The sequence below is a fragment of the Eptatretus burgeri genome, chromosome 13 (assembly GCF_056783735.1).
Source record: "Eptatretus burgeri isolate ZD-2024b chromosome 13, Ebu_testis_v1, whole genome shotgun sequence".
NCBI classification, from domain to species: domain Eukaryota; kingdom Metazoa; phylum Chordata; class Myxini; order Myxiniformes; family Myxinidae; genus Eptatretus; species Eptatretus burgeri.
The window spans coordinates 74,980,331-74,995,820 of record NC_140973.1 but is presented as its reverse complement, the minus strand read 5'-3'; the positions used below and the strand labels follow the sequence as shown (position 1 = coordinate 74,995,820).

The 15,490-nt window shown below is 37.3% G+C and overlaps 2 protein-coding genes across 3 annotated transcripts in view; both read left to right on the top strand.

Moving 5' to 3' along the window:
• LOC147014804 (uncharacterized) overlaps positions 1-15,490 on the top strand; it is a 109,184-nt gene that overhangs the window by 79,394 nt on the left and 14,300 nt on the right. The window lies entirely within an intron of this gene.
• Positions 10,537-12,092, top strand: LOC147014805 (uncharacterized). Its single transcript, XM_085853085.1, has 3 exons — positions 10,537-11,136; positions 11,234-11,398; positions 11,496-12,092. Exons 1-3 carry the CDS (start codon positions 11,044-11,046, stop codon positions 11,712-11,714), a joined length of 477 nt encoding a protein of 158 aa, XP_085709211.1. The 5' UTR covers positions 10,537-11,043; the 3' UTR covers positions 11,715-12,092.

Genomic DNA, 15,490 nt, shown 5'->3' with positions numbered 1-15,490 from the left:
TCCACAACCCTTGAGACTTGGAACATAGGGTTGGCATTGCAGACAGCGCCTCCAAATAGCAGCCTGGTAGTTTGCACGGAGGACGTGCATGAAGAGGCAGTCTTCACATGGTGGAAGCTGACTGGACTCTATCTCTCCCCGTCTGGCACAGAAGAGTTGATGTCGGAGTTCATTGACTTTCGTGGTTTTGGTAGACGGCACGTACATGTGGCAGGTGACCTCTTGCAGCTTCTGAAAGAGCTCGGTGGATACTTCCCATGAATGACCGAGCTGACTGTAGGCCTCTTGGTAGGTCTTATCCGACTTCATTTGCTTCAAGGCACCCATGTTTCCCCGGCCTGCAAAGGCACTGACTGTATCACAACCGGAGAAAACGTGCAGTCCAACCAGGGCATCACAGACACTGTCTCCCATCGATCTAGCAAGCTTGTCAATGTCTAGGAACCGTGTGCGGGTTTGCGTACCACACTTCTGATACACGGGGCATGGGATGTCCTTATTGAAGGCAAGACACTGCACGAGGACATCTGTAATTTCGGCAGTGATCACCACAGCCTTGTACCCAGCCTCTGCTGCATGCAGAGCATGCAGAAGCATTCGGGTGTCTGCTTCCTCATGCGTGGACTTCAGCTCTGCCACTTCCTCCCAGTGGTCCTTGTTTTTTTGTTTTTTTTTTCCCCCAAAACGTCAATATCTCAGAATGGTAAAATGGTAAAAATGCAAAATACATACACTAAGCTGCTCTTCTGGAACGGTTATCACATATTGAAATAATCATATAGTCCCTACCAATAACTTAGTAGCCCTAAAGTTTGGTTTCCTCAGATAGTACCGATATATGCCTGGGCCCATGGACTATCCACTCGATTAGATTTTATAGTTTCCTTTTGAGCACTCAGGTCAATCACATAGATTGTATGCAGACTTTTAAATGCTGTCATATCCAAAATGGGTTCTTTATTTCCATTGCTTTCACACACCTTTTGGTAAGACTTGTGTGCTTCAGCATAATCATTTTTTTCCCAATTCATTTCCAATCTATCTCGTGGATAAAATGTTCCATCTGGAGAAACGCGAAGTTGTTTCACCTTAGCATTATCACTCAACGCATTATTCTTATCAGTAGCAGTATCACCATCTGTTTTTTAAAAAATGAGCCACAGATATCGTGGCTTTCCTTCCAGAACACCCAAGTTCCACGTGTAAGTGGTTTGGTTTAGTTTAACGTGTTGGCATCTTCTTTTAAGTTATGATACATTGAGTGGTTTCTTTGAGTTAAGTATTCTATTCAACATCTCTTCTGTTTTAAGATTTGGAGCATATTCACCAATATACCAACTAATTTCATTAATTAGAAATTTATTCTGAGCAGCAAAAGCATTAGCCACGCCAAAAAGCAATCTATTTTCATTATCATTCCTTTGCAGTTGAAATCTAATTTTAAGACCATACAGAACTTTATCATGATCACAAAATCCAAATATATCTTTAAGAGGAACTGTCACAGTAAAACTATTACCTGTTTTTGTATCATCATTATACATTCCTTTCCTTTGACTATATCCAGGGTCTGTGTTTGTTCCCGTTGCCATATCAGGAATAAAACCTTCGACAGCCCCCTTTCCCATTCCATCACGAAATGAATATAGTGTAAATTTCATCATTTCAGATGTTGCAGAGACATAATCAACCACTTCAACTTCTTGTGTTCCAATATACTGACGAACACTATCAAACATTTTCCAGAAGAAATCATTTACGAGTGTAGCGCATGTGGTATTCGCAGCTTTCGTGAATGTAAATTTACACAACAAGAAACTTTCGGCGAGATTCAAATAAGTTTGTTGATTATTTATTTCAAAGGTTTTTGTTCCATTTAGTCCATGGGCCCAGGCATTTATCGGTACCATCTGAGGAAACCAAACTTTAGGGCTGCTAAGTTATTGGTAGGGACTATATGATTATTTCAATATGTGATAACCGTTCCAGAAGAGCAGCTTAGTGTATGTATTTTGCATTTTTACCATTTTTCCATTCTGAGATATTGACGTTTTGGGGGAAAATCAAAAAAACCCAAAAAACCAAGGACCACTGGGAGGAAGTGGCAGAGCTGAAGTCCACGCTGGAGGAAGCAGACACCCGAATGCTTCTGCATGCTCTGCATGCATCAGAGGCTGGGTACAAGGCTGTGGTGATCACTGCCGAAGATACAGATGTCCTCGTGCTGTGTCTTGCCTTCAATAAGGACATCCCATGCCCCGTGTATCAGAAGTGTGGTACGCAAACCCGCACATGGTTCCTAGACATTGACAAGCTTGCTAGATCGATGGGAGACAGTGTCTGTTATGCCCTGGTTGGACTGCACGTGTTCTCCGGTTGTGATACAGTCAGTGCCTTTGCAGGCCGGGGAAAGATGGGCGCTTTGAAGCAAATGAAGTCGGATAAGACCTACCAAGAGGCCTTCAGTCAGCTCGGTCATTCACGGGAAGTATCCACCGAGCTCTTTCCGAAGCTGCAAGAGGTCACCTGCCACATGTACGTGCCGTCTACCAACACCACGAAAGTCAATGAACTCCGACATCCACTCTTCTGTGCCAGACGGGGAGAGATAGAGTCCAGTCAGCTTCCACCATGTGAAGACTGCCTCTTCATGCACGTCCTCCGTGCAAACTACCAGGCTGCTATTTGGAGGCGCTGTCTGCAATGCCAACCCTATGTTCCAAGTCCCTAGGGTTGTGGATGGACCACGGATGATGACGGGAAGCTGGCCATCGAGTGGATGCAGGGTTCTCCACCACCGGATGCAGTGTTGCAACTGCTTTCCTGCAAGTGTGGACGGTCATGCAAACTCCCAGACTGCACGTGCCTTGCCAATCGCCTGAAGTGCACTGACATGTGCAAGTTGCAAACCTGCAGCAACCAGCCCGCTGATGTCGAGGAAGAGGTTGTAGACCTTGAGGACTCTGATGCTGATAACAGTGATGAAGACTAGACTACTGATCCATGGTGTGAATGTTTTGGCACAATCACAAGGACATTCATGGCTACAAATATGCATGAGTAAAACATAGTACATAAATATGCCACAGTAGCGTGGTGAAATTTGGGTTATCCGTAAATTTCACATTTTGGACGCTTGTTGGAACTACGGTAGGGGAAGGGCAATTCCTTTAACTGTGGTAAAAACTTGTAAAATGTTCATAAATATTTTCCTCATACAACATGTGCATGTTGTAGGCTACTGCAGTTCAGTAGCACTACCCAGGGAACTTGAATGACAATATTATAAATTAAAATGTACTGAAAATCACTAATCAGAAACATTTTGATAGGCCCTATTGTTCGCCCCTTTCTGACATAAAACAAATTCTGCCTTCAGGAATGACAGAAAGGATTATTCGGATTTTATAAATAAAGCATTTCAGACATGTATTTGTGGTTTGCAGTTCATTCTTGCCCCATGTGGAAACAGCAATTGCATCATTAGTGAATGTTTCTGAGTTTGCCTTTTCGCTTTCATTATGCGGAGGGTGGGTACATTCCAGAGATGATAACCATTGCAGACTGGCAGCTTATTGGTAGTTATCACATCAAAATATCATCTACATATATACACCAATTCAAAAATCATAACTAGGATTGGTTTCCTTAGATGATACCGACAAGTGGAATTTCTAGCCTGGGCCCATGGACTAGGATACTTCCCTATTCATTGAAAGAGGAGAGAGTGAAGAAGTTGATACATATTGTTTGCTTTTGGAAGAAACAAAATTGCAGATTAATACAGATAATGGTGTTATGATTAGTCTCACATAATTTTTTTGATAAATAAATGAGTAGTTAAGTGCCAACTGGGGTATATGTTAATCAAATCAATCTTCATAAACTATCATCTTCTATTCAAAATGAAAAGCCTTGTATGATTTACGTTAATACAATTCAGAGAAAAGAAACAGTAAGAATTGATGTTTTGCTCACAAGAGAACTGGTGAAAATCTTGAACGATACTGGCTCACTTAAAATTAAAATGTCAAAACCAATGTTGAAGAAATATTGAATAAGAGAGACGAGTGTAGGATTTCTCCCATTTCTAATTCCTTTATTTGCTGGTTTAAGTGCGGCTGGAGCATTGACGGGTGGTATTTCGGCAGTGGTGAAAACTTCCAATGAAAGGAAGGCTCAACTCCAGGCTCAAAAATAATTGGAAAGACGTAACAAACAGTTGGAGAAACAAATTAGTGGAAGTGGTGTAATTGTCGATTTTCCTGAAAAACTTGAAAGTCTGCCTGATATAAAGCGAGATTGTTAGTTGGAGATATGATTTCTTCTATCGCACAAGCAGTTGTAAAATTAACTAAAAGGGGTAATAGATTTTATCTTTCTAACAAAAAAATGAGCATTGATGAGTGGTTTAAATAATTTGGAAAGAATACAACATCAAATTTAGAACTTATCAAATATTGTAAGAAATTGAAAATTCACAATGTGGTTATTTGTATGTGAGATGAAATAACAAACGTGTCTAAACATACAAAGAATATTATTATGAACTTCGAAGATAATAATGGGAACGGTTCTCATTGGGTTTGTATTTTTAATAGCCAAGACAAATATTATTTTGATAGTTATGGTCTTCCACCACCTGTTGAAGTAATAAAATTCTTACAGAATGGTGTTTATCAAACATTTCAAGTCCAAGAATTAAATTCCAAGTGTTGTGGTCAATTATGTCTATATGTTATTTTAACTTAACAAAAATAAAATTTTTAATGACATTTTTAATCTAATATAAATGACTTATGTTGGTAAAGATGGTTTTATCTTTAGTGTATCCCAAGAACTGGATATTGATTTATCAAATTATTACAGAAAAGCACAGCCTGAATGACATAAATATAATATAACCAAAAATATTAATTTGAAAAATGCTTATAAATTAGTAAATTATCCAAGCCCGACTGATGCGAATGACTTGGTTAGATCAAGTGATTTATCAAAATATATATCCTGAAATAAAACGGCTGTGTATTCCAAATATACAGAAGTGTTGATTTTATCTCCGGGTCATGCAGAATTCATAGTTCCAATTAAAATAAAATTTAAAAAAGAAGGGCGTGTCGTTTGTCTGAGAATAGAACAATGGGGATATAATATGATTGATTTAGGGTATAATTGGTCATTTAAAATTAACCAAGAAGACGTGGAACAATTAAATCAGTCTCGTAAGGAAGAATATTATCCACTTGGTGCCGAGAATGAGTTTTGTGGAAGCACGATTCGCAAACAACAAATAAAAGAATTTAGTAAGGGTAAAATCAATAATGGTTTTGTCATAGTTTATATCATGAAAACACAAAGACAGGATTATATATAATAAGTAAGGGAATACAAACTGATTTAACTATGGGAAGATGGGGAGGTATTTCCTGTCATTATATTAATCTGTCATATATTTCTGATACATAAATAACAGCAAAAGGCTTCAAGAAAATTACATTTCTGTGTCCAAGCATACCTTCAAGAAAAGGGTATTCGGTATTTTAATGAATATGTTCTTCAACATAAGAATGAGGTATTTTCAATAAAAGATTGGCTTTATACTGATGTTAATAAACCAACAACTTTGGATTTAACTAAAATGTTGAATGATGAAAGCATTTTAAAGTTAAGAAAACAAAAGGCTCTTTTAGAAAATCAGAAGAAATTTTATTGGTTTCCTGTTGTAAAAAAAAATATTTTCGATGTAGGAATATCAAGTAATCCAGATGAATAAATGTATGATATTTTATGGGGTGAAAGTGGTTCAAAGATAGTAAGGGATGAGGAAAGAGTTTAAGAAACTGAGAAGAGAGAGGAGAAGGAGAGGGAGAAGAGAGAGGAGGAGGAGAGGGAGAAGAGAGGAGGAGGAGAGGGAGAAGAGAGAGGAGGAGAGGGAGAGTGAGGAAAGAGAGAGAATAAATAAATATAAAAATATGAAAGCCAGTGAGATTATAAAAAGATCAAAGGTATTGCAGAAAATAAATCAATCTCAACGCACCGAGGAGGAAAACAAAGAATTGGCAAGTCGATTATAAATATATGCGTCAAGACTATTAACATCCGTTTCAGGGAAAAGATTTAAACGAGAAAGTGGAGATAAAGGAGAGAAAGAAGGAAAAGATTATATCATTGATGATGTTGGTGTAATTGACTGATTAAAGTTTTACATTTTTTTTCTTAAATAAATGGAGGAGAGAGAGTGAAGACATTTCTAAGGATTCTTTATGTTTTAAGAATTAAGATTCAAATGTGCATGTTGGACACTAAAAAGGTTTTCGCACTCTGTTGGAATTTTTCACATAAATAAATGAGTTATTGTCTAAAATGTAAAAAGAAAACCAAGAGTAAAAATATCTCGTATGTTAAAAGTAAAAATAATAGGGTTGTACAAAAAAGGTACATGTTCGGTGTGTGGCTCAAAAAAGAGTGAATTCATCATCAAACACAAATGAGGGGGAGATATACAAAAGTTTTTATCAGGAAGTAAATTTACAACTGGAATACCAGGGGAATTACATCTTCCAGGGTATTCTTTCTGTGGTCCAGGAACAAACTTGAATATAAGATTAGATGAGGCTGACAATCCTAAACCGTTGAGCAAACCTATCAATAGGGTTGATTATGGAAATAGCACAACGTTGGAAGAAAAACATGAAGCCGATAGAGAAATGTTGTACAATTTGTCTCTGATACAAAATCCAACCTTCAGAGAAAAGGTTGATAGGTTTCTCATGAAGAAGATGATCAGTGCTAAAATGAAACTTGGGCTTGGAAATTCAAAAAAACTTATAGGCTCTAATGATGTCATTAACATTGAAGAGCAATTAGCTTATGAATTACATAAACCAATAATCACAAAGTTTCATAGAAGGAAGGTTTATTCCAAGGAAGTTGATTATATCTGGTCGGCTGATTTAATTGAACTCAATTATGATAAGGGGTACAAGTATGCTTTAACCATTATTGATTTGAGGAGTAGATATGCATGGGTTGTCCCTTTGAAAAACAAAACTGGTAATACTCTTATGTTAGCTTTCCAACAGATATTCAATAAAAGCAAGAGAAAACGTAAAAAATTGTGGACTGATGAGGGTACAGAGTTCTACAACAAAACATTTATGAATTTTCTTGAAAATAACAACATTACATGATACAGCACCTTTAATGAAGGAAAAGCAGTTGTTATTGAGTGTTTTAATTGCACTTCAAAAGAGAGACTATATAAAAAAATTCACTCAACTCGGTTCTCAACAATGGTTATCTTTAATTCAGGACATTGTAGATAAGTACAATGACACGATTCATACCTCAACGAAAATTAAACCGTCAGATACATTTACAAAATGAAAATATGAAAAAGAGATTAATGTCAGAAAGCCTAAGTTCAAAGTTGGTGATATCGTCAGAATATACAGGTGGAAATCTCATTTTGAAAAAGGTTATACCAAGCGATGGACAAATGAACGTTATTGAATTGTTGATGTCGTCGGTACAGTTCCTTGGACTTACAAATTATGTGATTTAAAGGGAGAAGAGATTTTAGGTTCATTTTATTCACAGAACTTACAAAAGACAAGGATAAATTGAAAAAAAGTCTGGAGACGGCAATGGTTCACGAGCGGTATTTGACGATGTAGATTGTTTCAGAAGTCAAGGATGAGACAATGTGATAATTTTTGACCAAGTTATAAAAATGATCAACATGATGTGGTACGAGTGACAGGTATTGGCTGCAAAATGTCGAAAACCCGGTTTCGTTCAACAACTTTCAAAATTTGACCTTTGCATAACCTTCAAAGGTCACAAAACAATGTTGTGGACATTAAAATAAGGAAACAGGATACGTGCTATAGCTTGTTGGAGTTAGTTCGTCGAAGAAAGTCGAAAACCCGATTCGATTCCCACAACTTTGAAAATTTGACCTTTGTGAACTTTAAAGGTCAAAGGTCAAGGATTATGACCTTTGGTGCAAAACTTCCTCTGGAACATTCCAGGAACAATATAACATCATATCGGCTAAATGGCATTTCGCACTCCGCGGATTATCCATACTTTGATGAAATCAGCGTAAAAACAAACTTGAAGGGGACGCCACAGGAAAGGTGTTTGAGATAGAGCAAAATGGTTTCAAGACTTTAGGTGGGGAATGACCTCAACATTATGCATAAAAAAATTGTCATCCTCGCTCTCAAAGTTTGGGCGGGCGTATGATTTTTATGTCAAAATTCGAAATTTTCCAAGTTCGTGACCTTGTGACCTTGACCTTGGGACGAAAATGAAAAATCGAGCTCCATGGGGCGATGCAGGTGCCATTGGGCTAACCAAATACCGAAACCCCTGCCAGATTCGACAAACCCCCTTGGAGAAGATGGATTTTTATGTCAAAATTTGCAATTTTCTAAGTTCGTGACCTTGGGACGAAAATTAAAAATCGAGCTCCGTGGGGCTATGCAAGTGCCATTGGGCTAACCAAATACCGAAATCCCTTCCAGATTCGACAACCCCCCTAGGAGAAGATGCAAATTGAAATCGGCTACCCCCTAAAAACACAATTCACAATTTTCTAAGTTTGTGACATTGTGACCTTGACCTTGGGACGAAAATGAAAAATCGAGCTCCGTGGGGCTATGCAGGTGCCATTGGGCTAACAAAATACCGAAACCCCTGTCGGATTCGACAAACCCCCTCAGAGAAGATGCAAATTGAAATCGGCTACCCCCTTAAAAACACATGTTTTTTGGACCTGGCTCTGCCCATAATGGGTGCACCATGCCCATTCTCAGGAAAACACAACGAGATCATGATATAAACCTCCCACCAAAATTTTATCAGGATCGGATCAAAACCCACGGAGCTATGCTCGGGACAGACAGACACATAATGAATATAGTGGTCACTTCCTGACTCGTGAACCAAAAAACCCTTGGTCTTACAAATTATGTGATTTAAAGGGGGAAGAGATTTTAGGTTCATTTTATTCACAGGAGTTACAAAAGCCAAAGATAAATTTAATTAATTTTTTTGACTATACCCCTTTTTTAACTCCGCCCCTTTTTGACTCCGCCCACACAAGCCCCACCCATGCAAACCCCACCCACAAAAGCCCCACCCACATAAGCGACATCCACACAAGCTCCATCCACACAAGCCCCACCCACACAAGCCCCATCCACACAAGCTCCACCCACACAAGCTCCACCCACACAAGCCCCACCACCTGTCCACCCCCACCTTTGACCCACCACCCCCCTCATCCCACCCCCACCCTTTCCCACACACACATGGGGAGGAGAGAGGGATGAGAGGGGTGGTGGGTCGTTGGGAGAGCGCACCTACCCCCCAGCCCTAACCCTCCCCCAACCCCCCCTTCCTCCCCTTTACATCTCCATTATTCTTTTCTTGTCATTCAAAATCAGATACTTATATGGAAAGCATATATAATTAAACAAGATTACAATCATTGAACAAAATATTCTTTCGCAGCAGTCTGATGGTTTGTAATTCTGAAACTCTGTCAACATATTCTGTTCAAAACAAAGAGGGAAGAACAATTCGGGTGTATAAAGATGATTATATTATGATATTAATAAAATAATAAATATAACATTTACCTCCAGAAGATTGAGTGTCGCATCAGATTCCTCCAGAAGATTAAGTTGTGTGTTTGATTCATCCAGACAGGTGTTTAAACTGAAAAATAAAAAAATAAAAATTAATGAGTTAACACCCAAGAGAGATATAGACAAACAGAGACAGAGGGAGAGACAAAGACACACACACACACACACACACACACACACACACACACACACACGGATAATTTCTCACCTGTGACTCGACTCATTCAAGGTCAGAGGACGTGAGAGAACTTCTTTCCAGCCAACAAAAATGTCATTCAATTCTCTTCTGAACGATTGAATGTCTTTCAGGAAGTCATTCATTTTTTTGCCACTCATCGTGATATGCAAACGCCTCCTGTTCCAGATCAGTTATTAACCATGTTCTTATTGGGGACAACCTGTTAGAAAAAGACATACAATAATTATTGGTTGTATAGTGATTTAATTCTGTATAAAACAACAAATAATGAATTGGGTTAAGATTCTCACCTGTCATCTTGTGAAAACGATTGATCTGAGTAGGGTAAGAATACTGATTCTGGCTCACTTTTCCCCATGTAAATGAATGGGGGATTTTCAGCGATTTATATTTTTTTTCCTTAAAAATAAACCCCCTTTTTATCCCAAGGTATATTTATTTGTCTCCCCTTTTAACTTGGAGGTTGAACCTCATTGAATTGAACACCTGGGGGTTGAACAGCTCACTCATTGAACCTATAAAGATTTGTTCATTCTCAAATTCCTTCAATAGTTTAATTTTCTTTGCACAATAATCCCCATCTAAAATATTGACAAACAAAACATTTGAATCTTTATATTTTTTAAGATACCCCATTTGTGCCATTACGAAATGATAAACCTCTTAATGCTCTCATCTGACCACCTCCTGAGCCACAGGTTATTTTTTGTTAAGCCCCGCCCACTTTTCTTTAAGCCCCGCCCACTTTTGTTAAGCCCCGCCCACTTTTCATAAGGTAATTTTTCTAAGCCACGCCCACTTTTCCTAAGCTCCGCCCACTTTTGCTAAGCTCCGCCCACTTTTCATAAGATTTTTTTCTAAGCCACGCCCACTTTTCCTAAGCCCCGCCCACTTTTGCTAAGCTCCGCCCACTTTTCATAAGGTATTTTTTCTAAGCCACGCCCACTTTTCCTAAGCTCCGCCTACTTTTGCTAAGCCCCGCCCACTCTTACATCATTTCCAGTTCATCTCTGACTCACAAAGAAATCACTAGAAAATTACAGGATGTTATGGTTTTGAAAAATTTCCCAATGAAGGCTTGCCTTGGCTTGCCCAGGGAATTTCCAAAGGAAACCACACCCACCAGTCTTTCTCTATAAAAGCTTCAAACCCAGGCTCCATTTTAAACATTTGTTCTTGCTGGCAATGGTGTTCTGTGTGCTTGTCTCAAACTCTCTGTCTTCTATGGAACTAAACCTTCAAGTTGATGAACTGGATTCAAACCTCTTATCTATTGAGGTAAGATTTTTTATTTTCCTATTTTCAAACTTTGATTGAAGCATACTCATTTAATAATTAAATAACTTAATTAATACATTATTATTTTCTCTCACAGGAAATTGTATCTGAAAATACTGCTTTTGCTACAACTTGGGGGGAAATTGTTGGCTTGGTTGAAGACCTTGAGTGGGATGACTTTAGTGTTCCTTGGAACTCTCTGTCTTCTATGGAACTAAACCTTCAAGTTGATGAACTGGATTCAAACCTCTTATCTATTGAGGTAAGATTTTTTATTTTCCTATTTTCAAACTTTGATTGAAGCATACGCATTTAATAATTAAATAACTTAATTAATACATTATTATTTTCTCTCACAGGAAATTGTGTCTGAAATACGAAATGAAAATACTGCTTTTGCTACAACTTGGGGCGAAATTGTTGGCTTGGTTGAAGACCTTATGAGCGACCAAGACCCACAGAACGAGTTCGTCCTGATGACCCAACCAAAGAGTTATACCTTGGAGACCAGCAAAATCCTGAAAAAGAGTTTTACAGCAATAGTACTCATTGTGAGTTATCAAGACAATACCCACTGAACAAGTTATACCTTGATGAGCCAGAATACAAGTTTTACCTTGGAGACTCACAAATTTTGAATAAATCAGTAAATGAGTTCTGCCTTGATGGTTTAAATAACTACCTTGGAGACTCAGGAAAAGGGTTTTGCCAAGATGGTTCTAAATATGGGGCCTACCTTGGAGACTCACAAATTTTGAAAAAATCAGTAAATGAGTTCTGCCTTGATGGTTTAAATAACTACCTTGGAGACTCAGGAAAAGGGTTCTGCCAAGATGGTTCTAAATATGGGGCCTACCTTGGAGACTCACAAATTTTGAAAAAATCAGTAAATGAGTTCTGCCTTGATGGTTTAAATAACTACCTTGGAGACTCAGGAAAAGGGTTCTGCCAAGATGGTTCTAAATATGGGGCCTACCTTGAGACTCACAAATTTTGAAAAAATCAGTAAATGAGTTCTGCCTTGATGGTTTAAATAACTACCTTGGAGACTCAGGAAAAGGGTTCTGCCAAGATGGTTCTAAATATGGGGCCTACCTTGGAGACTCACAAATTTTGAAAAAATCAGTAAATGAGTTCTGCCTTGATGGTTTAAATAACTACCTTGGAGACTCAGGAAAAGGGTTCTGCCAAGATGGTTCTAAATATGGGGCCTACCTTGGAGACTCACAAATTTTGAAAAATCAGTAAATGAGTTATCCTTAAGAGACTTTGTAAGTTGGTTTTACTTTGAATACTTGAAATGTGGGTTCTGGATTGATAACTCACAATGTGATACATATCTTGGAAACTCAACGGGAATGTGGTTATACCTTGAAGACTTGGAAAGTTGGGTTTATGTTGGACACTTGAAACTTTTTGGGGGGCTTTTATTTATTTATTTATTTATTTATTATTATTATTATTTTATTTATTTATATTTTGGAGACTTTTGGAGTTGCTATCACTCTTTGGGATCTAAACCTATCGATGTAGTTCTTTGTCGGATGGTGCTTGATGGGAGCAAGATCAAGAAAGTTCTGGGAAGAAAGTGCAGGCTTACTCCCCCTTTCTACGTCATCAAACCTGAAAGCCTTAAAAGACAGAATTGGAAGAAGAAAAAAAAAACGTAAAAATATATATATATATATAAGGGGAAATCTCATTTTGAAAAAGACATTGTGTTGGGCGAGGATTGAGTTGGGGTTGAGATTTTGAATGTGAGGGTTGGGGTTGAGATTTTGAATGTGAGGGTTGGGACACACACACACATACACATCAACAAACAAAAGTTAAGCCTTGACTATTCAGTTGAGGATTCTGTGTTTGGGGTTCACAGATCTAAGAACGTCCCCCTTGACACACATTATATACTGTTATACACCTCGGACTTGGCCCTCGAGTGTCCACAACGGTGTATAGTAGGAGGGAGTGAAGCGCCAACCTATTGCTCCCATTGCACACACACACAAAACCAAAAGTTAAGCCTTGACTATTCAGTTGAGGATTCTGTGTTTGGGGTTCACAGATCTAAGAACGTCCCCCTTGACACACATTATATACTTGTCCCTCTAGTGTCCACAAAGGTGTATTATATGCTTAGTTTTGTCTTTTGTAATTCCTGTGAATAAAATGAACCTAAAATCTCTTCCCTTCCAAATCATATATTTTATAAGTCCAAGGAACTGTATCTATTACATCAACAATTTTAAAAAGTTCTTTCGTCCATCGTTCAGTAAAACCCTTTTCAAAATGAGCTTTCCAACCATATATTCTTACGATATCACCAACTTTGAACTTAGGTTTTCTGACATTAATCTCTTTTTCATATTTTAATTTTGTAAATGTTTCTGATGGCTTCATATTCGTTGACGTGTGAATCGTGTCATTATACTTATCCACAATATCCTGAATAAAAGATAACCATTGTTGTGAACCGAGTTGTGTGAATTTTTTATATAGTCTCTCTTTTAAGGTACGATTAAAACGTTCAACAACAACTGCCTTCCCTTCATTAAAGGTACTGTATAATGTAATACTGTTATTTTTTAAAAATTCATAAATGTCTTGTTATAAAACTCTCTACCCTCATCAGTCCACAATTTCTTAGGTTTTCTCTTACTTTTATTAAATATCTGTTGAAAAGCTAACACAAGAGTATTACCTGTTTTGTTTTTTAAAGGGACAACCCACGCATATCTACTCCTCAAATCAATAACGGTTAAAGCATACTTGTACCCCTTATCATTATTGAGTTCAATCAAATCAGCAGACCAGATATAATCAACTTCCTTGGAATAAACTTTCCTTCTCTGAAACTTTGTGAATATTGGTTTATGTAATTCATCAGCTAATTGCTCTTCAGTCTTAATGGCATCATTAGAGCCTATAAGTTTTTTGAATTTCCAAGTCCAAGTTTCAATTTAGCACTAATCATCTTCTTCACGATGAACCTATCAACTTTTTCTCTCAAGGTTGGATTTTGTATCAGAGACAAATTATATAACATTTCTCTATCGGCTTCATGCTTTTCTTCCAACGTTGTGGTATTCCCATAATCAATATCGTGTCTCATGCACACTTCATCAACTCTATTGATTGGTTTACTCCAGGATTTAGGATTGTCTGCCTCATCTAATCTTTTATCCAAGTTTGTGCCTGGACCACAGAAAGAATACCCTGAAGATGTAATTCTGGTATTCCAGTAGTTGTAAATTTACTTCCTGATAAAACTTTTGTATATCTCCTCCGAGTTTGTGTTTGGAGATAAATTGATTTTTTTTTTGAACCACACACCGAACATATACCTTTTTGTATAACCCTGTTATTTTTACTTTTAATATATGAAATATTTTTAGTATTAGTTTTCTTTTACATTTGAGACAATAACTCATTTATTTATGAGAAAAATTTCTGCAGAGTGCAAAAACCTTTTTAGTTTCCAACATGCACATTTGAATCTTAATTTTTAAAACATAAAGAATCCTTAGAAATGCCTTCACTCTCTCCTCCATTTATTTAAGAAAAAACTTGAATTAAAATACATGTCTTCTCGATGTCGATAGTCTTGTCGAAAGTATTGCAAATAGACTTTTTAATTCTTTGTATTCCTCCCTGGTGAGATAAGTTAATTTCTTTAATACCTCTATTCTTTTTTGAATCTCACTGGTTTCCATATTTTGATATTTATTCATTCTCTCTCTCTTTCCTCCCTCTCTCTCTTCTCTCTTTCCTCCTTCTCTCTCTCCTCCTCCTCCTTTTCCTCCTCTTCCCTCTCTTCTTCAACTCCTTCCTCATCCCTTACTATACTTGAATCGTTTACACCCCATAGAATATTATACATATATTCATCAGGATTTCTTGTTATTCCTGTATCCAAAATAATTTTTTTACAACAGGATACCAATAAAATTTCTTTGAATTTCTAAAAGAGCCTTACCTTTTTCTTAACCTTATAATTTTTTCATTATTTAACATTCTAATTAAATCTAAAGTTGTTGGTTTATCAACATCAGCATAATGCCAATCTTTTATTGAAAATACCTCATTCTTATGTTGTAGAACATATTTATTAAAATACCGAATACCCTTTTCTTGAAGGTATGCTTGAACACAGAAATGATAATTTTCTTGAAGCCTTCTTGCTGTCATTTATGTATTAGAAATATATGTTAGAATAATATTATGGCACGAAACACCTCCCCATCTTCCCATAGTTAAATCATTTTGTATTTCCTTACTTATTATATATAATCCTGTTTTTTCTGTTTTCATGAGATAAACAAGGGCAAAACCATTATTATATTTACCCTTATTA